A 24710-nucleotide genomic window follows, 5' to 3' on the forward strand; every position below is an offset into this window, starting at 1 on the left:
CAAAAATACAAGCACTCAAAATCAATGCAGGTCATTTTGACAGACCTATGAAGCTACCAATCAAAGCTAAAATGGAATTAAAATGGTGGATAGATAACATTTGGGTTTGTTTCAATCCAATCATTATCAGTAACCCTTCTATGGTGCTACAAACTGATGCCAGTGCGCTTGGTTGGGGTGCCACCAATTCCATCTCCAGCTGTGGAGGTAGATGGGCTGCTCAGGAGGCATCATTATTACTCACACTGGGCATAAACTACCTGGAAATGTTGGGTGCATTCAATGGCCTAAAGATATTGTACTGGGTCATATCACCAGCATGTTAGACTACAGATAGACCATACCACCGTGGTAGCATACATCAACCACATGGATGGAAACAAATCGACATCGTGTGACAATCTGGCTAATACAATTTGGCAGTGGTGTATCCAGAGAGATATTTGGATATCAGCTACTTACCTAACAGGAAAACTAAATTTAGTGGCAGACACCAGGTCACGGAAATTTAATGAAAACACTGAATGGATGTTGAATAAAAAAGTTTTTGCTGATATTACAGCATGATATGGAACACCAGATATCGATCTATTCGCATCTAGACTTAATCACCAGTTATCAAATTATGTTTCATGGGAACCAGACCCTGGGGCAGCGGCGACATATGCATTTTCGCTGCATTGGGGGAAATTGTTTATTTATGCATTCCCTCCTTTCTGCCTCATCAGTCGGGTATTAAGGAAAATACAGCAAGACTCTGCGTCTGGTATTTTGGTAGTACCCGATTGGCCTACTCAACCATGGTTCCCAGTGGAACAAAACATGGTATTAGAACCATGTATCACCATCCCGAATAGACCAGACTTATTGATTCATCCCATAACAAGGGATAGCCACCCATGCCATAACTATTTGAATTTATTAATTTGCAGAGTTTAAAAACACCACTACTACAGCTGGGACTGACGGACCGAACAGTGAACATGATTTTGGCGGCCCAAAGACAGTCCACCAAATATCTGGTCTATATCAGGAAGTGGGAGATGTATTTCACAAAAATAACATCACCTACAGAGATATGAATATCCCGTCTGTTCTGGAATACCTGGCAGGCCTCCATTATGATGAGGGGCTCAGTTATAGTGCCATCAACTGTGCCAGAAGTGCCCTATCAACTTATCAATGGCAAGGAACAGAGCGTCACTCTGTTGGGACTCACCCACTGGTAACAAAACTTATGAGGGGAATTTTTAATACCAATCCCCCAAGAACCAGGTACTCCCAAATATGGGATGTGAGTATTGTCCTGATGCTCAGGAATTGGTCTCCAGCAACAGCTCTGTCCCTACATAGACTGACATTAAAAACAGTCATGCTAATGGCATTGGTCACGGCACAAAGGGTACAGTCATTACATAAATTAAGACTGGACAACATGACTTCTACATCTGAAAATATTACGTTCCATATTTATGAATTAGTAAAGCAGAACAGACAGGGATCAGCAGGCCTCAATATAGAATTTAGGTCTTACCCAACAGATGATCGTCTCTGTATAGTAAGACATTTGTCGTTATACATAGAGAAACGAAAATCGTCAGAGGCAATGAGAAGGCACTTTTAGTCAGCCACAAGCAACCACACAAAAGAGTGACGGTCCAGACCGTCTCACGATGGCTGAACCAGGTTCTAACACAGGCTGGGGTGGATGCTAGTAACTTTAAATCTCATTCCACCAGGGCTGCAGCTACATCGGCAGCTATGCAGTTGGATGTACCAATAAACCAAATCCTCAAGGCAGCAGGATGGTCAGGGGAAAAAACATTCCAACTGTTTTACCATAAACCAGTCATGAAACCTGGAACGTTTGCAGAAACAATTTTAAGTTCTGTAATTTAATTTACCCCATAAATAGGGGTTATCATTTTGTGTTAATAAATTTTATGGATTTCAATGTCGGATTCATGTATAAGTTATGTTGACACAAATCCTCCTATAGTCATTAAGGCAGATGTGATGAATGGACTCATTTCCACGGCATGAAATCACAGAGCTTTGAAATCTTCACGTGACTCCGAAGTAAAATAGTAAGATTAAACGAGAACTTACCAGTTCGAAGTTTGATCGTTATTTTATGAGGAGTACGTTGAGGGAATACGTGCCCTCCGCTCCCACCCATGATCATATACTCAACTGGTATTTTCTTTCTCTAATCTTACTATGTTTAAGTCATTACAGTTATCTGTGATTTCACACCGCTGCTTTGAAGAATGACACGCATGCGTCCTGGCGGGGTTCTTCACGTATTCCCACAGCGTACTCCTCATAAAATAATGATCAAACTTCGAACTGGTAAGTTCTCATTTAATCTTACTATTCTATTACACAGGATGCAGTTGAAACCATCAGCAGAGAAGGTAGCTAATGGGATGCACCATGACATGCTTATTGCATTAAATTTCCTGCATTCAATAGCAAAGAGCATGGTTGAAATTTCCACCGACTTAAATTAGAGTTTAATGCAGATCTTATAATCTTTCTCCAAAGTTTGGCCATTTGCAGACTAAAATCAAACTGTTGGAGGAGCTCAGCGAGTCAGGCAGCATCTGTGGAGGGACATAGACAAAGAATGTTTGGGTCTTCAGAGACATGCTGCCTGACCTGCTGGATTCCTCCAGCAGTTTGTTTAGTTCAAGGTTCCAGTAGCTGCAGTCTCTTGCATCTCCATATTTCGATTTCACAGTACAGGCCTTTAGGATGGAATGGGAAGACAGAACTCTTTATGTTTTAGATGAAGCATCTAGTTTACATTTCTTTGTGGAACATAGATTTTGATTTTGCCAAAATAATAACTGTAGTCCAATGCTGATGTATAGATTGGCTGAGGCTCTGAGAAATTGTAACAAAATTCACAGAAAGGTACAAAAAACCCACACGAATGGTGCATTTGACAGTGGATATGTGATACGGATTAAGCTCATAGTCTCCAAAAGGATGCAGAATTATTCAGAATTGGGGAAATGACTGCAACTCAACACTGGAGATATTGATCTGCATGTGCTCTAAGCATGCATATCTCTGCAAATGATGCAGGAACTCTAGTCTAGCTGCACTAAAGGCACAATTTGTTTTAGGAGGATTCTGTCTGCCCAAAATGTTTACAGGAAATCACTTGGTTGGCATCAAATCAAAAAATGGATCCAACTACTAGCTACAAGTTCTTGGATGAGAGTAGTTAAGAGCTCCATCTGAATTAAATTAGCACAGCCGCAGACATTTTGAGATAATGAAAATTGTGGCAGCATATGAAAAACCTCAGATTCAACAAGGCTCAGATTCAATAGCAATTGTAAAAAAAAGACAACCCACGTACTGTTTTTCAAGAGTATTTTAAAGTATGATTTTACTCTAATGACAAAATTGCTTTGTTATTTCTTTCCTAATTCACTGAGTTTTTGAATTGTTCACATTTTATCAAAAAATAAATATTTCCTTTCCACAATAAATGCAGAAAATTGCCATCATAAACAATTAACCAGATACAATAGTCCATTCTATTCATTCTCTACTATTTTTTAAACACTTTTGGTTACATTTAAAATCTTTCAACAATAGTCAATAACTACTAATCAACGATTATCGATGGGTTTAAAAAAATCTAAATTGCTATCAAAAAATAATTTCTCACAACAACACATTTTGATTGTGTGGTCACGTTCACTTCACTTGTAATTCAGAGTTTGGTTATAATTGTTCTTAACAACATAATACCGTATGGAACTAGGAGACCGAGCCGGCCATTCAATTCCTCAAGTCTGCCCCACCATTCAAAATAATCATGACTGATCTGCCCAGGCCCATTTTCTCTTCTTTGTCATTTCCCCATTGCCCTCAATCCTCTTGTCTTTCAAAAAAATCAGTGCAATCCCTGCACAAGATCCCTGCGCTGTACTGCATTTCACATCCTCCTGATTCAGCCTGGTGTGACCATGGGCATCTTCTTTCACCCTTCTCCCCCACGATAGAGAGGAGCTGAACACCAGGCTAAACTAGATCTCAATTTTAATAGAGTACAGCTAGACCATTACAAAAAAAATCCTGATACCAATGCTATCTTTTCTTTGGAAAGACACCAATACTGGAGTAACTCAGTGCATCAAACAGCATCTCCAGAGAACGTGGATAGGTGATGTTTCAGGTCAGGACTCTTCTTCAAACTTTTCTGTGTATTCTAAAAAAAATTGAGATCATTCACTATGGTGTACAAACCAAAAATGCAGAGTATTGTTAAAATGGTATAGTGGGAAACATTGAAATTAAAAAAGACCTGGATGTCCTTGCGTGCAAAGCATTGAACGCTAACGTCCAGGTGCAGGAAGCAGTTAGGAGGGCAAATGATATGTTGGCTTTTAACATGGGATTTGAACACTGAGTAAAGAGGTATTAGTGTGATTATATAGGATCTCGATGAGATTACATTCTAGTATTTTGTCGGATTTTGCTCTCCTTACTTACAAAAGATATGCTTGCTGTAGACCGAGTGCAATGAAGATTTATTGGCCTGGTTCCTGACAAGGTGGGTTTACCACGTGAGGAGAGATTGGATAATTAGGCCTGTGTACTCTGGAGTTTGGAAAAATGAGAGGAGATCTCATTTAAATTCTCAAAATCCTCCCAGGGCTTGATAAGGTGGACTCAGGATGTTTCATCCAGCTGAGAAGTTTAGGAATCACAATCACAGAATAACATATAGCCCTTTTAGGACCTAGATAATGTGATATTTTTTCCTCGGTCTTTGGAATTGTGTAGTCCATTATTTTGTGATGGCTCAGTCATTGGATTCATTTAGAACATGTCAGAAATTATCCGATATTAGAAATGTATTCATATCTTAATATTAAGGGAATCAGGTAATACAGAGATTGTCCAGGAAAATGGCATTGATATAGAAGATTAGCCACATTATTGATGAATGGCAGAGCAGGCTCGAAGAGCTAGATGGACATCTTGTTAAGTCGGAATTTTGGTTTTATGTTCTTATGAAGGAGATTAGAAATCTACATGCTGGAATTGCCTGGAAGCAAATGCAAAGTTAATCAATTTTAATAGGTCATTTAATTTAGATAATCTAAAAATTGATATCGATGGATGAATCTACCAACTCAATTTGACACCATGCTTCTAAGATGTCACTCTCTATCCTTAACCAATGGGTTCCACTCTATCTTAGTTGCTAGAGGACACAGGGGGGTAAGTTGGGAACCAGTGTAGTAGGTCAGAAATTGGAAGGAGCGATGGGAAGGTAGAAGTTATGACTAGTAGGTCTCAACGGAATGACAGGCTGGGAAAGGGAATATGATTAATCTGAGGGGCGGAAGTGTGTTTATTTCAATGCAAGTTATATTGTGAGAAATGTAGATGAACAGAACTTGGATCGGTGCTTGGGGCCATGATATTCTGACTATTGCAGAAACGTGGTTGCAAGTCACGACTGGCAGATCATTGCTCCAGGCTTTCAATGTTTCGGAGATGGTAGAGAGGGAGGGAAAAGAAATGGAGGAGTTGCTCCTAATCAGGGAGACTGTCACAGCAGCCACAGAGAGGACATACTGGAGGATACGTCTGCTGAGGCGACATTGGTAGAGCTTAAAAATAAGAAAGGTGCAAGTACTATGTGATTTCCTTATAGGCCCCCCAATACCAAGCAGGAGATTGAGGAACAGATATGTAGACAGATTACCAATAGATGTCAAACCAAAAGGATTGTCTTAATGGGTGATTTTAACTTCCCCAGTATTGACTGGAACTCGTTCAGTGCCAAAGGTTTAGACGGGGCAGAATTTAGCAGTATCCAAGCCACTTTCTTGAAGCAATATGTGTATAGCCCAACCCGTGAAGGAAACATACTGGACCATGTGTTGAACAATGAGTGTGGCTAGGTGACTGGGGTAATGTTTAAAGGAGATGTGCGCGGTGCAAGTGTTTTTGCACAGAGTGATCTGTGCCTGCAACCCGCTGCAGACAGTGGTGATAGTGGCAGATACTATAGTGACATTTAATAGATTTGCGTATAGGCACACAGAAATGCAGGGAATGGAGAAATATGGTTTATATCAGGCAGATAAGAATTGGTCATGACATCATTTTGAGCACAGATATTATAGGCCAAGGGTCAATTTCTGAACTCTACAATCAATCTGAAGAAAGGTCTTGACCCGAAACATCACCTACTCATGTTCTCCATAGATGCTGCCGAACCTGTTGAGTTACTCCAGCACTTTGTGTCTTGTTTGGTAAACCAGCATCTGCTTTTCCTTGTATTCACACTCTTCCCTTCCTGAGTTACTCCAGCATTCTTCGGAGTAAATCAGCATCTGCAGTTCCTTCCTACACTACTATTTTATGTGTTATAGTCAAAACTCAAGCTTAAAGAACATCACTTAATTATGCACCAAGAACAATACGTCAGCACTCTATACGTTCGTAGACCCAGCCCTTCCAGTTTACCTCCGCCGGGCAAATTCAAAGGTCACAACGAATAACATTTACTAGGTTGTTCACGCTTCACGGATGCTGCCTGACATACTGAGTACTTCCAGCAATATTTAGAGTTTGTCTTTCATCAATTATTTTGTAAAGGAAGCCTGCACTGGGCGGGGATCCTTTTCCACAACCCGTGCTACAGATTCTCACAGGACATGAGCAACTGGCAGTAGTCAGTATTGAGTTTGCTCCAAATCTTTGTTTGTTCGAACATTAGAATAACAATGAAAAAAATTCGAAATTGTAATCATTCAGCCACCGATGACTCACCATCAGGGAATTCTTCCATTTCCATCTGTTCCTCGTCCGAATCAAAACTACTCATCCTTGCAATTTTGTTGGTGATTTAGCGTGGAGGTAAAAAATGTTTTTTAAAAACCAAACACAAAAATGCAGGAAGGGAAAGCACCTTCCGCCCGCCCCTTCGCCCTTCGCACAAGAGCAAGTCTCGGCCTCGGGAGTGAGTGAGAGATCCCCAGGTAACTAACTTCAGGAAACTCGGCGACTAAATTCAGAGCAGCCTCTTGCATTCCATCCTCGTCGCGGGAAAACGCCTCACGCCGTGAGCTCCGGGTTGCACATTAGAGGGGGGAAAAGGAAGACAAACCCTTCAGCACGCCCTCAGCAGCAAGATCACGAGGGAAAATGTCCCCCAAACAAAGTTTGAAGCTCTCTGTACAAAACCGTCCGAACTGCCCGGTCCCACGCCTTTCTGTGAGGCTGCCTATCCCTATGTGGGTGTGTTTTTCTTGTCTGCTGCTTATATTGTTTCCGCCTATCTAGAGGAGCAAAAGCAAATAGAAAGGTTGACGGAGCGTCAGCGCCGACCTCTTGTGGGATAACAGAGCTTACAGCCCAGTGGTATAAATATTGTTTTCACTGACTTCAAGTAACCCCGGCATTCCCTCACTCTCTATCTCTCCCCCACCCGTCGCTCCAGCTTTTCGTTTTCGCCCTACAAACAGCTAACAAGGGCCTGTTTCCTTTATCATCGTTATTTTTTTGCATATATATCATTCATTGTTCTTTATCTCTCTACATCATCGTCTATATCTCTCATTTCCCTTTTCCCTAACTAGCCTGAAGAAGGGTCTCGACCTGAAACGTCATGCATTCCTTCTCTCCAGAGATGCTGCCTGTCCCGCTGAGTTACTCCAGCTTGTTGTGTCTATCTTCGGTTTAAACCAGTATCTGCAGTTCCTTCCTACACGTAACATAGTAAGCCTGGTACATATCACCAGCACTTTGTCAGAGAAGGTAGTAAACTTGGCGCACAATAATTTATGTGGATCACAGTAAACTCCTATTTATTGTGCCTGGGTAATTTACAACCCTAGTATGAACATTGACTACTCCAATTTTTGATAACTACCTAACCCCCCCCCACCCACCCATCCCCTCTTACCCTATATCCTCTCTTACCCTATATCCACTTCACTCCATCCCCTGGACTCACACTTATTTCTCCCCTCCCCTTCTTCCACTTACATTCCTCTCTCTAGCTTCATAGTTGGTAACTCTATAATCCTTTTGTCTCAGAGGATTAATAAACTTAGAGCCACCCCTTGTGGTGAATCAAAATAAATTAATGAAAATATTTGTTTGGGGAATCACAATAAACCACATGTTGGAGGAACATACAGTATATTCGGTATGAAAAGTGAATTCTTCAATTTTAGATAACCTCCCACAACCCTTCCCCCTCCTTTCCACCCTCACCTGGACTCACACCAATTTCTCCTCACCACCTCTTCCTTCCTCTGGCTTCACAACTCGCGACTCTTCAATCATTTTGTCTCACACCTTCTGCATTTGTTATTTCAGGCCTTTGTCCAACCATCCGCCTATTAAAACCCCCTCTCGCCAAACTTTGATTAAAACCCCCTCTCGCCTGTGTTTACCTATTACTGGCCAGGGCTTTTTCCTGCCCCTCTCTTACAGCTTTCTTACAAACTTAGAGCCACTGTCTTGTGGGGAACCAGGTAAGCTTAGGGTCATGCTCTCATGCACAGTAAGCTTGGAGCCAACCTCTTGAAAGGATAAAGTAAACCTAGTGGTACACAAAAAAGCTGGAGAAACTCAGCAGCAGCATCTATGGAGCGAAGGAAATAGGCAACATTTCGAGCCGAAACCCTTCTTCAGACGGGTTCAGACCATTCTCCAGCATCTGCAGTTCCTTCTTAAACAAGTAAACCTAGTGTCAGGTTGAAGGGGGTAGAGCAGATTAAAGGGCCGGTCCCACCAGCATGCGACTGCATGCGGCGAGCGCGACCTAACGTCGCTTGAGCTGTACGGCCTCGTGGGGCCGGTCCCACTTCGATCGCCAGAGCTTTATGGAGTTGTGCGGGGCTGGTCCCGACATCGCGCGGTGCTCCGCAAAACTGACACTGTCCAAAAATTCCGCGTGGCAATTCCGCAGCCGCATTGAGGCCGTACGCGGCGCCTCGACACCATATGCAGCGTCTTCATGCCGTATGCAGCATCTTGTTGGCGTACACCTAGTGCGTGGCATTGCACAATGACGTAACCGCCCGACGCCGTGCGACGTCCAAATTCAGTCGGCCCGCCTTCTGCCCAGCTGATTGGTGAGTATGATGTCGGGACCAGCCCCAGCACAACTCCAGACGGCTCCACGGTTGGAAGTGGGACCGGCCCCGCGAGGCCGTACGCCACAAGCCACCACGTTTGGTCACGCTAGACACATGCAATCGGATGAAGGTGGGACAGGCCCTTAAGACCCAACTTCCAATGATGGAAAAAAATCAAAGTGCTGGAGGAACTCAGTGGGTCATGCAGGATGGACAGGGAATAAACAGACAAAGTATTGGGTCAGAATGAAGAAGTCCTGACCTGAAACGCCATCTGTCCTTTCTCTCAAAAGATGCTCCCTGATCTATTGAGTTCTTCCAGCACTTTGTTTTTCACTCAAGATCCCACCGTCTGCAGTTTCCAGTGAGAGAACACTGTTAAGTTTGTCAATCACTTGCAAAGGAACATAGGAAATTAAGTGCCCAGCTATTGTTGGGTGGGGAGTGGGAGATACAGAAAATATAACGCTAACTTCTTATGCTAAATAGAGTAAACTTAATACCAGCTTCGAATGAGGGAACACAGTAATGTTGACTAGTTCTACATGTGCTCATGTAGGTAACCTTCCAGGACAAATGCAGAGAGCAGCACTAACCATCACACATGGCCTTTCGCAGCCTCACTAAAGTCTTTAACTCCATCAAAGGACTGTGGAGTGCCCTCCTTAAATTTGGCTGCCTGATTTTACATTTGCTTCATAATAGCATACTAGCCACAATAGTAGGCATCAATTCCATAATATTGGACATCTCGGTGCAGACTGGAGTCAGCCAAGACTATCATTGCTACAACACTTCTTTCCATCCTTCTTGCCACAATGCTGTACATCAACTCCATGAAGCTTCCTACTAGACTGAAACAAATCCATGCAACTAATGGGAAATTGTTTGCCTGTACTCCAGAACCAAGCTCACTCCTAACCACAACAGTTGAACAGCTACAAAAAGAACAACTTCGACAGAAGCTGCAGATGCTGGAAATATGGAAAAAAATCCAGAAAATGCTGGAAATACTAAGCAGTCAGCCAGGATCATCGGATAAAGAGCATGTGACCAGAAAAGTTAACTGTCCACAAATGCCGCCTGATCCACTGGGTGTATGCAGAGGATATCAAGGCTTGTGTGTATCTTGTGGCCAAGCCCCAAGTCAGCATTGACACATTCACTGAAGCATGTACAGTAAGAAGGTAGATCTTACACTCAACATCTGCAAAATTAAGATCCTCTACTTACCTGCCTACAGTTTTCAATACCACCCTCTGAGAATGAAGATCTATAAAAAATCTGCACTACTGCCCATATGCCACAAGCTATTCTCAGTAAATAAATCAATGATGAAGTTCACTATTGCTTTTAATGTGCCAGATCTGGCTTCAGCTGTATGAGGACTAGGGTGTTAGAAGGTCAAGACTTCAAATATGTCTCCAAACATGTGTTACTGGGCAACAGTGATTCTGTCCCTCATGTATGCTTCTGAGACTGGGACTACACATGGCAGGCACTTCAAGATACTGTAGATACACTGCCAACAATGTCTCCTCAAAATCCACCAAATCCACTGGAAGAGGAAATGAATCAACATCAGCATCCTCCATAAAACCAAGGCTAAGACCCTGATAACACTCAATTGGGTCTGTTAGATAGACAACATCACATGATTCCAAACTCCCACAATGGTCCCCACTCTGAGTTGTGTCACAAGAAGAGATTACCAGACAGAGAGGAGAAAAAGATGCAAGAATGTCCTCAAAACATTGAAGAATTACAACACCCCCTCCAACATGTGGGAGTCCCTGGCCCTTCGCTGCTCAAAGTGGAGAATCAGCATTTGGAATGGTACTCATAGCCCAAACACTATGCACTGGGAGTACACAGGATACCAGCATAAACGGGCATAGGAGCACACCTACCTCACAAACTAACCACCCCCTTGACTCTGTCATACACCTCTTGCTGCGTCTGTGCTTAAGGTGATAAAGCCTCCTGTTCCTGATTGTGATTACAACATTGAGGGGGAATATTGTTTATTTGGATTGTAAGATTTAACTTCAATATCCATTTTAAAAAGATGGATAGGTTCCAATCAAGATTTCCATAGCTCATTTTTTCAGAGGAAGTAATCAATACCTCCAGCACATTTTCTCTGCTTTCTTAACCATTTGCCAGAATTGGGGAACAATAAAACATTATAGCTGTTAGTTCTGTCAATGGAATGAGAATCAAAATAAACGTGGAGGTACACTAATGCACTGGCTTTGCTCTCCTGGGAACACAGCTTGAGAAGCACTAAATGTAAAAGTATCTTTAATGATTTAGCAGTTTGCTTGCTCAGTCCTAGCTGACCACAGCAGTAAAAATGTAAAAGAGAAAGATATTGATATTGAAGAATTAATGTTTTCCATTTCTATTATCTGGTAATAGCAGTGACCAAAAATTTAAATTCAGAGTAAAGCTCCTTCCTCCCTTCAATAATATATCTTTGTTTCAAGTTCAGGAAAACATCTACTGCCTTTAACCTCTGGGTGAGCCCAGTTAACTGTATGTTCAGTCTTATATATCTCCAGTACTGTAACATTTTAAATATCTATTTCATTTAAGACTAAGCAATTTTCTGCTTATGTTCAAAGTTTGATCCTTAATGCATTTTATAAATTATCATAATGATAACTGTGATGCCATTTTACTTTCATATTGCATGTTTTGGATCTCTTGTTAATCGATGATTGTCCTCTTGTTATGTAGTACAGGTAATCTTGTTTTGAACCTTGTTTTTTGGCTTTGGCTATCAATGAGCACTTGTGCAAGATCCATATAATCTGTCGGAACTGCAGATGCTGGTTTAAACTGAAGATAGACACAAAAAGCTGGAGTAACTCAGCTGCCTGTCCCGCTGGAGTAACTCAGCGGGACAGGCAGCATCTCTGGAGAGAAGTAATGGGTGACGTTTTGGGTCGAGGCCCTTCTTCTGATGGTTCTTATTTCAGACAGAAATAAGAATGTCAGTTCACAACCAATTGTTCTGAAGTTTGTATGCTCTGGCTCTGCAGTGAGCCTTGTGGCCACAATCCTTTGATTCTGATTGAGCCAGGTTGACAAAAGGTTCTTGTATGTGATATATTGAAAGCGAAGAATAATGGAAGTTTGTAAAAGATCAACTAACTGTGATCAACTACATAACATGGTGACAGGCGGGGTAGTGGAGGCAGATATGATAGTGGCATTTCAGAGTCTTGAAGGGATGTGGATCACGTGCAGGCTTTGGAGATTAGTTTAACCTTGTATCATGTTCGACATGAACATTGTGGACCAAAGGGCTTATTTCTCTGCTGTACTGTTCAATGTTTTTACATAAATATTTGAAGTAATATAGGCTAGAACAGAAGAAGAGGAAGCAACGGGACATGCCATGTTTACAATGCCTTGAGATGCGATATCATAAAAACTTATTTTCTTTCAACACAAAATCAAATTCCACATGTACCGTTGCACGCCCGACCTTACTTTCTTGTCACCATAATTGCCACCAATACAGAAAGTGTTGGCGCTAAGTTTACTCGACATAATCATTTCCATTTGTTAAAATATTTACATCTCATATGTTGAGAAAACTGAAAGAAATGCTTGGAATTTGGCTTCAAAGAATCGGTTTGAGTACTTGAACTTTAGAAAATGTTGTAATCATCCAGAAGGCAGCATTTGTGGAAAAAGAAACATATTTGACATTTCAGAGATAGAACATAGACCTAGAAAAGTCTGTGCTTACAGCATTTCTGTTTTTACATAAACTTTAAAAACTGACTGGGAAAACATTTCATCCATTTAAACTATACAACAGAAATGCATTGTTCCAGCAGTCCTCAAATGTTTGTATGACAATGTTTATTGTGCCTCAATGGAATGCTTGCTTACAAAACAGGTAAGATTGATTTTTTAATAAGTTATGTTTACAACATTGTCAGAAAGATTAATTAATGTACTGACATAATGTCTTGTAGCTCTAGTTGTATTTAATGTGAGGGAAACCACAGAATCAGATAAAACCATTGTAAATTGCAGGTTTAGTCGACTAAAGAGATGGCACAATGGTTGAGCTTATTGGCATTTAAATGCTTCATAATTCTCATTGAATCATTTGTGGCCACTATATGCCACCAGGCGGCGGTGTAATTCAATTAAGTCACAAACCATTCTTTGTCTGCAGTCCTTGTAGGAGAACCAAAATAAACAGCAAAAAAAGTTATCAGTTATTTAACACAAAACTCTGAAATGCAAAAAATTGTCATTTATAGAATGCAAAATCTGCACCAATCTTTCTATGAACCATAAAACCAAAAAGTGGTATAATATTTATTTTACCAGTGACATGTATATTGTTGTAACTCTTTGCGACTAGCTGCTGTGGATCCCTAGTCATTGAGTCCATTCAGATCTGGGGGTCAATATATTTTTGAGCATGAAGAACATTAGCAGAAATGGAGATTGGCTGCAAAATAAATTGTGACACAAGTGTAAAACCAATGCCACAGATAGGGATTATTTTATGTGTGCTGCCTCAATAGGAGAACCACCAGCCACTGTGGCCACTTCTATTACAAGGCAGAACAAGAAATGCCTGAAACTAAAGGCTATTCTAGGGCTTTTGTGTATGTAAAGGTGGGTGTGTGGAGGCCAGAGATTTTACAAATGCAGTGCACTCTAGTGTTAAATGTTTAGTATAGTTCATTCTTAAGTATGTTGTTTTTAAAGTATTAAGGAAATCATTTTAAACTCGGTAAATCTCAGAGCAAAACAAAAGACTGTGGATGCTGGAAATCAGACTTTACAATTACCTTCACAAATACTGCCTGATGGAGTGAGAAAATCAGCCTGAAGAAGGGTTCTGACCTTAAACATTGCCCATTTCCTCAGATGCTGCAGACCCATTAAGTTCCTTCAGCAGTGTGTGCTTGATCTACTTTTTGATCCATTCTTAGAGGCCATGAATATCTGGTATGGTATGGTACTTGATTTGTCACATGTACTGAGGTACAGTGAAATTCATTTTTGTATGCAGTGCAGTACAAGTATCACTGCACATAAGCATTTAGATACATATTAGATAAGCATCTTAGATACAGTACATTTTCATCCAAGTCATTGATTTAGACTGCAAACAGCAATGAGTCCAGCAACAATCCCTAAGACACTCACTCCACTAGTCACAGGCTTCCAGTCCGATAAATAATTCTTATCTGGAAATTTCATTGTATCATAATATGATATCAGGCTGAAGAATGTACCCCAAATTAAAAAAATTATGCTCCTAGTTTAATGTGCGTTAATCCACACCAGCTCATCATTTAAGTCAGAGACTTTTTTTAAATCTACTGCAAGGCCATCTATACGAGAAGCAAAAGGTTACAGTGCAGATGTGATGAAATTGAAATTTGCACATAACAATATATCAGTATAAAAACCAGAGTAAATTGATTATGCACAAATTAATTTAGGTTTTTTCCCAGCCAATTCCAGGTGGTATAATTCTGAACATTTCTCTCTCTTCCTGTTATTTAATCTAATTTTCAATCCAGTGACACAAATGTCGCCATTTTTTCATATATCCCAAGTTTTCCATCTCACTTAAACTAAGTGGCCAAATCACCATGAGGATTTTTTAATACCATGTGTTGTTATCATTTGAAAGAACTGCAAGGAACTGCAAGCAACCACTTTGACTTTGACAAAAATAACTTGCATGGCAACAGGAAAAGACAAGATTGGGACTAACCAAATGGCTCGTTCAAAGAGCTGTCCTAAGCAAAATGGGCTGATTGGCCTCATGTGCTGTAAAATGGTAGTTGATTCAACTATTTTACTGTCACTTTCCATTGTGTAACACTGTTTCTAAAGTATCTTTATTGATTTACCTCTACCCATTTTCTTACTATATTTGTCATTTTTTGTCAATTCTCATCAAAATCTTCAAACCATGATTGCTGGAGCATCTACGTTCTGTCCGCCAATTTACATGGAAAGTAATTGTTAAAAAAATCCAAAGAATCTCAATGATGTTTGCAGGAAACAGTGACTATCTGTTGCAAAATAACTTATTTTGAATGTTTCTCTCAGGAAAGTGGCCTCATATTAGAGTGAATCCCCCTTATTGTCACTTCATGCCTATTGACTCTTTATGGACTGGCAAATTGAAAGCAACAATAACAGGAGTCATCTGTATTATAATAGAAATGTTCTTTTTCTAAAAGGATAACGTTTGCATCCAAAACAGGGTAATTCTTGTGTTTTCTTTTTTTTTAAGAAACTTTGCAGTTAGTGACATTCTCATCCCTTGTGTTAATGCAAGGTCTATTGAGCTTCAGCTCATGCTTCATTACTCTCAGTCTGTGACTGAATGTGCATAAGGTTCAGGGGTCTTGAGCACAGTGTGAAAAGGCAAGAGGTTTCACTCTCACCCTCGGAGCTCATTGGAACTCCATCTAAACACAATAAATACTCACACATTACCAGCAGTTGCACTTGAGAATATTTGCCAGATTAACAGCCTGGTGTCACTGGGATTTCAATGGATCATTACACCCATCCCACACAGTGAATCATTCAAATAACTGACAGCTCCATCGATTGCTATTGCTGGTGTAGCACTATCACTTTTAAACAGTGTAAAGCTATCACTTTTTCGGAATGCAGGTTGCAATTTGTTGGTAGTGCTCTTCAGTTATGGGTAGATCAGAAAAAAAAAAAATATGTAGGTTCTTGTGCAAAAGACTAAATAACGGCAATATCATGCTTGTTTACCACAAACGATTATAATTTTGTGCTGAACTTTGATGTGGTTAGTATGAATATTTGTAAACCAAAAGCTGTCGCTAATGTGAGTGAGGAGGGTCTCTAGATCATCATTTTAAGGGAGTAGCTGAACTGACCAGCATATCATAATGCCTAAAACATCAACAAAAATCCATAAACTTGTGGGATTTACTTAGATATCATTGAGAATATCTGACCCAGCAAATGAATGGAACTGCAATTTGATGTAAAATTATTTTTCTATAATACTTTCTAAAATTTAGCATGTGAGAGCATTTAAAAAAAACTCTCATTAGGAAGCCATGGTAATTTATTTTGTTACAGTCCAATTAACGCAGAACAAATTCTCACTTTGGATACTTTCTTTAAAATGTAGTCTGTCATCGGTTACAGGCAAAAGTATGTTGATTGCATTATAATCTTAATCAATTCAATTATTTTTCTGTTAAAGTCCAGGCCAGTGTATGGCTCACATCCTTTAATCTAAAATGCAGCTGACCTATATCACAAATGATGGTTAGATAATCCAGACATCCTGGGTTATGAGTTATCAGGCACTGTGTAGTCTTTACTTTTTATCTCAATTTACCATCTTCCATCTACTTCCATTACTATCTATTTTAGAAGAAAATGATTACATACTCTCTACAAATGTAAAGTCTCATTGAGTCCTGTTGCATCACCATTCATTAGAGAAAGACTCCCCTGACAGATCTCACTAAACAAAGCACCATAGAAAATCTCCTTGCACTATCACAGGCAATAGGCATGGAAAGTGATTTTTCACATTAGCAGTAGCCTGTTAAAAAATTTAGGCAGGGCAATGTCACTTTATTTTTCTCTCAGTATCGTTAGCTGTAGGCAACGTTTAAATGAGCCTACATGCAACCTTTGGCTTCCTATCACTTTAACAATAGAGCAATTTGTTAAGGACAATTTTACTACACAGCATGTGGCTTCCAATTTTTTTCTGTTACAATGTGGCCACTGACTGCTCAAGGCAAAACTTCTGGGAGACAGAATTGCCTGATTCATATAGCATCAACTGATTTACCTGTGGATTTGATACTTCTGTCTTATTCTGCATCAAATAGATGTTTAGGAATTGTCAGACCACAATAAAATGAGGGGAATATGTGAATTTCTTGGCTTCTAACTGATTGCCCAGCTCTTACTTCAATCTTCCTCACAGATGTGCTGGCAATTCACCTCCGACAGACTTCTCAAAGGAGTGAAGTTATTTTGCAGGGCAAACAGGACAGTTGTCTCTACTTCAGGTTATACCAAACTCATTCATAGAGGTGCACTTGATCATTGCAAATATGCATGTCTGAAGGGCACAGGTTTGTAAAATGGGCCACACAATTACATTTCTACAAACCTGAGTCCACAATGACAAAAAGGTCAGTGATCAGACCCTACAAAAAGTGGACCATTTCTGGAGGGAACGGACCATCTCCTTTAGAAAGGAGGAATTTAGATGAGGAGACATTTCTTCAGTCAGAGGGTGGTGAATCAGTGGAATTCAGATCATGTGATGCGCACATGGCGTGCATGGCGTGCATTACGCACGCATGGTGTGTGGTGATTTGCACGCCACCTGCGTGACGCACAAATGACGCCCAAGTGGGACAGGCCCTTAAGGCCATTACAGATACCAAGTGGAAAATCATTTAAGTGGCAGGGTGATTACCAATTGACTTTTTACACTAATCTAGTACATACCTTTGTATGGGATATGCTGCAGGGCAAATCCGTCAATTAATCTGAGATGAATGCATCACAGCTTCTTATCGTGGTTCTAGGTTTAGTAACATTTAAACGGGACCAGTAATTTAGATTTAGGGCAGTCTGCTAAAAATCAATTAGTTTGCAATAGACATTAACATTAACAGCTGCTTTCCTTCACGTTCCATTGAATGAAGGAGTGCTGGACTGTACAAGCAATTAATTATTCTACTTTCTTGTAGTGTGAGAACAAAAACAAAACTGAAAAATAATACTTTAGAAAAGAAATTGGCAAAACAGTTCCCATGCTAAGCTAAGCATAATTTCTCAATAAATCTTAAGTAATTGCATGACAGTCCTTTTTCCTAAGGACTGTGGATAGCAGAAGTAGGGTTCTGACCCGAAACGTCACCTATCCATGTTCTCCGGGGATGTGGCCTGACTCACTGAGTTACCCCAGTGTTTTATCTCTCCTCTCGTCCTCATTCCCAGTTACATGCCAAAGATGTCCTTTGCATTTAAAATTATTATTTATACTCTTATCTGCTTGATGGTCCGGATACTTTCTAAAGACTGTTTAAAATCCTGAAATACAATTAAAATTGCATATATTTAGTCAATAATTTACTGTATACAGATTTCAAAGTGAAAAATCTGATCTCAGAGTTTAGTTAATGTTAAAACCTGCATGTGTTTAATTTCCTTGGTTTTAGAATATTGTGCCGTTCATCCTTGAAATGACTGCCTTTAATCACTCCTGGACATCCATCATTCCATCTGGTTTTGGTTTACTATTGCTGGCAGAATCGTATGCTCTGCTTCTTTTTTAAATCTTACTTTTTCATATTAGATGTATCGATCAATATATTTCAGGTGTTTAAAGGGAGAATGCAGGAACGGGGTGCTGATTGTGGATGATCTGCCATGATCACATTGAACGGCGGTGTTGGCTCGAAGGGCCGAATACTCCTGCAACTATTTTCTATGTTTCTATGTTAATTAAGATTCTAGGCACAGATAAAATGAATGGCACAAACAATCAATACCAAAGCTAAATAAAAATCAGATAATACAAACTGTCTAATGATACGTTCATTATATATAATAGGGAGATGAAGGAATTTTGGTTGTGATTTGTCATGACTTTGTGAGGGTTTTTTAAAAAAAATATCCAGTTTATTTCTCATTCTTTTTAAGATTTTATTTTTCCAGTACAGGTATGTATCTTTACTTTTAAAATTTACTGTGGAATTACTCCTACCATCATTTCTGGTAATACATTCCGATTTCTTAACCTGGGTAAAAACACATCACTTCCTTTATTCTTTTAGATATGGGGAACTGCAGATGCTGGTTTACAAAAATAGACAAAGTGCTGAAGTAACTGAGTTGGTCGGCAGCTTCTCTGGAGAACATGTATAGGTGACATTTCGGGTTGGAACCCTTCTTCAGATTGATTGATGAGCTGAGGGGGGGAGAAATCTGTAAAAGTGTAAGGGCCAGAGCCAACCTGACAGATAACAGGTTACACACGACAACCTCCAACTCAATTGTTCAAAATTTGAGATGATCTTGGCCATCTCCAGTTGATCTCTTCATCTTCAGAGTAACTTTTCTACTGATTACCTTCTGAACAGACCTGGTAGGACAGCATTAATTTGAAATATTTTACTTATTTTCCTCGCAGGCACAGCCTGACCTGCAGCATCTGCACTACTTTCCTTTTGTTTGAATGTGCGTTTTATTATTTTTAGGTTGCTGAAGAACTGCTTGCTGAAGAAGACGCAACAGCTGTTATTTTAACAATCATACTAATTATCCCGGTAAGATCTGTGTAATAGCAATTTCTTAACTTTTCAATGTCCAACTTTTAATTGCTATTACTACTCGGGGATGTGTTGGAGATATAGTTTACGCACTAACAGATAGCAAAAATCGAATCTTCCTGGCGTTGTTTCTTGATTAATTGGTCTTTTATTGCAGTTATACAAAACAAATAAATAATTCATAACTTTTCCTTCTTACTAACTGTTTCCGTATGGCATCTCGTGAACGTGAATGTGATCGTGGTAAAAACTGTTGTCCTCACCATCCCCCGAGGCTAACTAAACTCTAAATCTCTGAGCCTGCGCTGGCCTCTCCAGGTGTATACACACCCCACGACGTATCAAAACCCACCTACCAGCGTACATACAGATAAGAACTAAAAATATCTAGACATGACGATAATATACTGACTTAAGCATAAATGGCTCCTACAATCTGTGTGATCAATTGTTTCATAAGCCTAGAGAAGAGGAAAATTAAAAAAAAAGTGATTTTATATCACAGAGTATAAAATATAGAACTACTGAAAGTCCAGCACAGAAGGAGCCTATTAAGTCCATGCTGGCTCTCTACAGTGGTGACTCTCTAGCTCCAGCTACATTTTTCTCCATCATATATGTATCCAATTCCCTTTTGAAGGTCACATTGGAAGCACATCAACAAGCAGTGTATCCCAAATTCCAACCACTTGCTGACGATTTTCCTCACCAGTTCCCTTCAACATTATTTTATACCTGTGATTTCTAATCCTGCATCACCAGGAATAGTCCTCCACAGTCTAATCTCACCAGACTCTTCATTGTAGACATCCTATCGCATCTTCCCTCAGCCTTTATCTCTTTAATTGTAGTTCCTCGTTCGAATTTTCTCTGGACCCGCTGGATATTTCTTATAATGTGTTGACCAAAATTGCACACAATAATCCAACTAACGCTGGACCAGTGTTTTATTCCTATTACAAAACTGCTATATTATATTAATAAAGCCCACAATTCAACATGCTTTCTCAATCTGTCCTGCCATTTTCAATAGCTTGTGCACACATAACCCTGGGTTCCACTGCTTTGGAACAGTAGTTAGTGCTGATATCTCACAGCATTAGGGACCTAGGCTTAAATCTGGGTCCAATGTTCTCTGAGTAGAGTTTGCGAGTTCTCCCTGTGAAAACATGGGTTTCCTCCAGGTGCTCTGGTTTATTCTTACATATCAAATACATGCTGGTTAGTTTGTCAAATAACCACCGTAAATTACCCCAATGTAGGTGGGCAGCAGGAGAATTTGAGGAGGGTGCAGGGAGTTAATGGAGTTGTGAGATGCAGAGGTTAATGGTTAATCAAGAACCAGAGGACATAGGCGTAAGGCGAGAGGGAAAATATTTAATTTTAATTCAGAGGGTAGTGGGTATATAGAACAAGCTGCCAGAGGAGATAGTTGAGGCAGATACAATAAGAACATTTAAAAGACACTTGGACAAGGAGATGGATAGGAAAGGTTTAGACGGATATGGGCCAAATGTGGGTAAATGGGACGAGCTGAGATGGTGCATCTTGGTCAGCATGGACGAGTTGGGTTCAAAGCTCTGTTTCCATGCTATATGTTTCTAGTATATGAATGGTCAATGTAGAAACATTGAGCTGAAGGGGTTGTTTCCATGCCGTATGGCTCCATGGCTCACTGTTTGGCCCTGGGGTGTGTTGTAGAGAGACCTACGGATGTATGTATACAGTTCCATAAAGGTGGCATCACTGGGAGATAGGGTGGGACAGAAGACATTTGGCATGCTTGCCTTCATCAGTCAGGGTTTTGAGTACAGGAATTGGGATGTCATGTCAGAGCGGTATAAGATTTTGGAAAGATAATATTTGGAACACTGCTCTTAAGATAGACACAAAATGCTGGAGTAATTCAGCACGACAGGTAGCATCTCTCTATCCAGAGATGCTGCCTGTCCCGCTGAGTTACTGCAGCATTTTATATCCAGCTTCGGTGTAAACCAGCATCTGCAGTTCCTTCCTACACATTTTGTGTACTGCTCTTGTAGCCCTGCTTAAGGAATGATGGCATTAAACTGGAAAGGGTGTAAAACAGATGTATATGGCTTAGTGAATTGGTAAGAGTTAAAGTGGAAAACAAGCAACAAGTGAAAAATTGACACAACAGTTTTGTAACACTATTCTGATGTCAGATTGATAAGTTTCGGGCTTTATTCACGGATCATTATTTTTTTTTGTTTTCTGATTTAAACTCTTTTCAAGATAAGGTTATGTTCATTTCTAATTGAGAGTGAAGGTCAAACAACGCTACCTACTGTGCTGGTTTACATTGAAGAAAAACACAAAACCCGACCAATATTTCAGCCTGATAAAATTTTGGGTTCAATGTGTCAGTTGATCATCAAACATTGTGCAAAATAATGCCAACCTTGTCTTAAAATTTAAAAAAATCACAGGATTATGCAGTGCTCCACAAATCGGGCAGCATCTGAAAAGAGAGAAACAGAATTAACCTTGCAGTTTAATACGAAGATAGGCACAAAAAACTGGAGTAACTCAGCGGGACAGGCAGCATCTCTGAGGAGACGGAATGGGTGACGTTTCGGGTCGAGACCCTTCTTCAGACTCAGTTTAATACCCTATGTTCTTCTCCCCGCTGACGCTATCTGCTGAGCATTTTCAGTTTTATATCAGATTGACAGCATCTGCAGTACTTTGCTTTCGGTTACCTCATACCTGTAGATATTATTGCATCACGATATAAAATACTCAGGCACACGATAAATTGCCATATTAAATAATTCGCAGGCTTTCTTTCCCCCGGGGTAGTTAATTAGTTACTTCAAACTTGTCTGAATCTTTAGTGTTCCATTGGCGTCAACTGTTTAATTCCCAGTAATTTGCCTAGTAAAATAACCCGAACTCTTTTGGATATCTGCATTCTGATACTTAAACGGGAGAAATTTGTACCAACATGTTTTTTTTTTGCTAATCAGAAAATGAGAAACTTTAAACAAACTGGTACCCCTTACATTCATTCGGAACGGGCAAATAATTCGGTAGGGGAATAAAGAGAAATCGATAACGCAGTTCTTACGTTGCTAATTCATTTGCAATTCCTACAGAATACAAATCCTCAGTGTCCATATGCATTCCTCAAAAAATCAGCTTTCGAATCATACAAATTAACATTATGAAACAATTACAATAAATATCAAACAAAAGTGGCGGGTTATTTGCAGCAAATATTCTCTGAAAGTCGCCGAGGCAAAGGAATCAGAAAAGCGGAAATAACTCAAGCAAATAAAAGCGTCTGTTGAGTAAAATTGGCTTAAACGGAACCAGTAAGTTGAACATGTCTCTCATTTCAAAACTGAGTAACTTTGAAACTTTCATTGAGTATTGTATTATCATAAAACATATTTTACAAAAACAATAAACACAACCTGACTTCCAAGAAAATCTGAAAACATTCTACCATATCTCAACATCAATCAATTATTTTACAAAAACATGAAAACATAATATGAACTATCTCGATAACTGTCGAACAATCCTAGATCTTCGTGTCTGAGATTTGTAAATTCCTTCTGTTAACACATGTTAATATCGTGACAGAATGTAGGCTGTATCTTGGAATTCTCTCGCAGAACTCCCCAATGTAACATATGTAGACTTCTTAGTTGCATTGTGAATTATTGAAGGAGGTTGAATTGGACCACTGTACCCAATAATTATTCGTTAATGTAAAACGCGCCCACCAGATTCTACACAAAAATAAGTTGATTTTAACGACTAAAAAGACGGGTGTTATATAAAAATTGACAATCGATTTACACAGAACTTTAAGAATTCAAGAGTTAAAATAATCGAAACAAACACCACAAAATTCAAGGCACATTCTACTCGTGTCCCGCAATTTAGACATGTTATGAATGTATATGTGATGATTTTAAAATAATGCACTTTTATGACTGTCGGTTTTCATTTTGTTCAAGGTTTCCCGCGGCGACTCGCTCTAAAAATAGCGCATTAGCAGCGCAGTTGATACAATTTTTGTTAGTTCGTAAAATGAATCTACTTTGTTGAGAGACAGGGTCATGCAAAATAAAGTTTTCATTAAAGCTCAAAATAAGTTTCATCAGACAACTGTTGACGAACACAAAGTGCTCGTGACTATAATACGAAAGAACTGCACCATCTCAAGAATTGAGACCAGTGTGTGGGGCGGGAACGTTTTAAAGTTGAATTTCAAACTAAGAGCGAGTTGTGTGTTATAAACCGCCACACCTCCGGGATATGTACGGATAACACTGGAAACTATTACACTGGAAATTGTAAATGCAAGAACGAAGAATATTACAGATTGATGTTAAACGTTTAAATCTGAAATGATTATATAAGTATCATAGTTGTCTATTATGTAGGATCGTCGCTGGGATTAAATTATAATAAAGGCATATCACTGTCGGTAATTTATATACAATTATTGTTCATTGGGTTAGGATTGGATGGCAAGTACAGAGTATTCCTCACATGGGCTACTGATATTGCTAATCCGACGCTAAAGAAAACAGACATCTTGGTTCAATAAAGCTTTACTGTAGGAGTCGCTTTCATTTATAATTCTTGACTGCGAGTTAATCTGCCATTTGACGAAAAGGATTTCGGTGCTACTGACGGAAAGTGCCAATTAGATTACCGTTACCAGAGATAGCAGCGGGCGTAAATCCGAGTCAAAGAGGTAACCACCGCAAAGTGCGAGTGGACTTGCATTCCTGACCAAACTCCGCAAAATTCCATGTGGAGCATTGCATCTGCATGTCCAGTTCTTCGGCATGGAACAATCTGGGGAAAGCATTTCCACCAGAGACAGCATCGGATGAACTCTTGGAGTATTCACTCTAAAATTTGACGTTTTATTTTCATTTGATTACAAGTTGAAAATTAAAACAACTGTAAACATTGGCAATGGTATAATTATAAGTAGTCAATTACATCACTTTTTAATATGGTCACCAGGGTTAGAAATTTGTAGTGGACACAAGGAAGTGCAGATGTTGGAATCTTAAACAAAACACAAAGTGCTGGAGGAACTCAGCGGGGCAGTTAATATTTAAGGCTGTAAAAATATCCGTGAATGAAAAAAATTGCATTTGTCTTTAATCCAAAGGTTTTTATTTATTAAAGTTAGTGGAATTTGACATGGTTTCCCATATAGTTAAAA

The 24710-nt window shown here is 39.7% G+C and overlaps 1 protein-coding gene and 1 long non-coding RNA gene across 4 annotated transcripts in view; one reads left to right on the forward strand and one right to left on the reverse strand.

Moving 5' to 3' along the window:
* The window catches only part of ano6 (anoctamin 6), a 107085-nt gene extending 99196 nt beyond the window's left edge, over positions 1-7889 (reverse strand). Inside the window, exon 1 of one of the 2 annotated variants that reach the window (XM_055650703.1) lies at positions 6814-7889. In XM_055650703.1, coding sequence (XP_055506678.1) covers positions 6814-6868 — 55 coding nt within the window. In that variant the 5' untranslated portion in view covers positions 6869-7889. The remainder of the gene's footprint in view (positions 1-6813) is intronic. The other variant, XM_055650704.1, reaches the window with a different exon arrangement.
* On the forward strand, positions 3567-24083 carry LOC129706412 (uncharacterized). Of its 2 annotated transcripts, none has more exons than XR_008725054.1 (3): positions 3567-6900; positions 19418-19486; positions 23482-24083. It is a non-coding gene; the product is annotated as an uncharacterized LOC129706412 (long non-coding RNA). The 2 variants fall into 2 exon arrangements; XR_008725055.1 differs by lacking the exon at positions 3567-6900 and adding an exon at positions 6971-7022.
* The last annotated feature ends 627 nt before the right edge of the window (positions 24084-24710 follow it).

The sequence above is a fragment of the Leucoraja erinacea genome, chromosome 19 (genome assembly GCF_028641065.1).
Source record: "Leucoraja erinacea ecotype New England chromosome 19, Leri_hhj_1, whole genome shotgun sequence".
Taxonomy (NCBI): Eukaryota; Metazoa; Chordata; class Chondrichthyes; order Rajiformes; family Rajidae; genus Leucoraja; species Leucoraja erinaceus.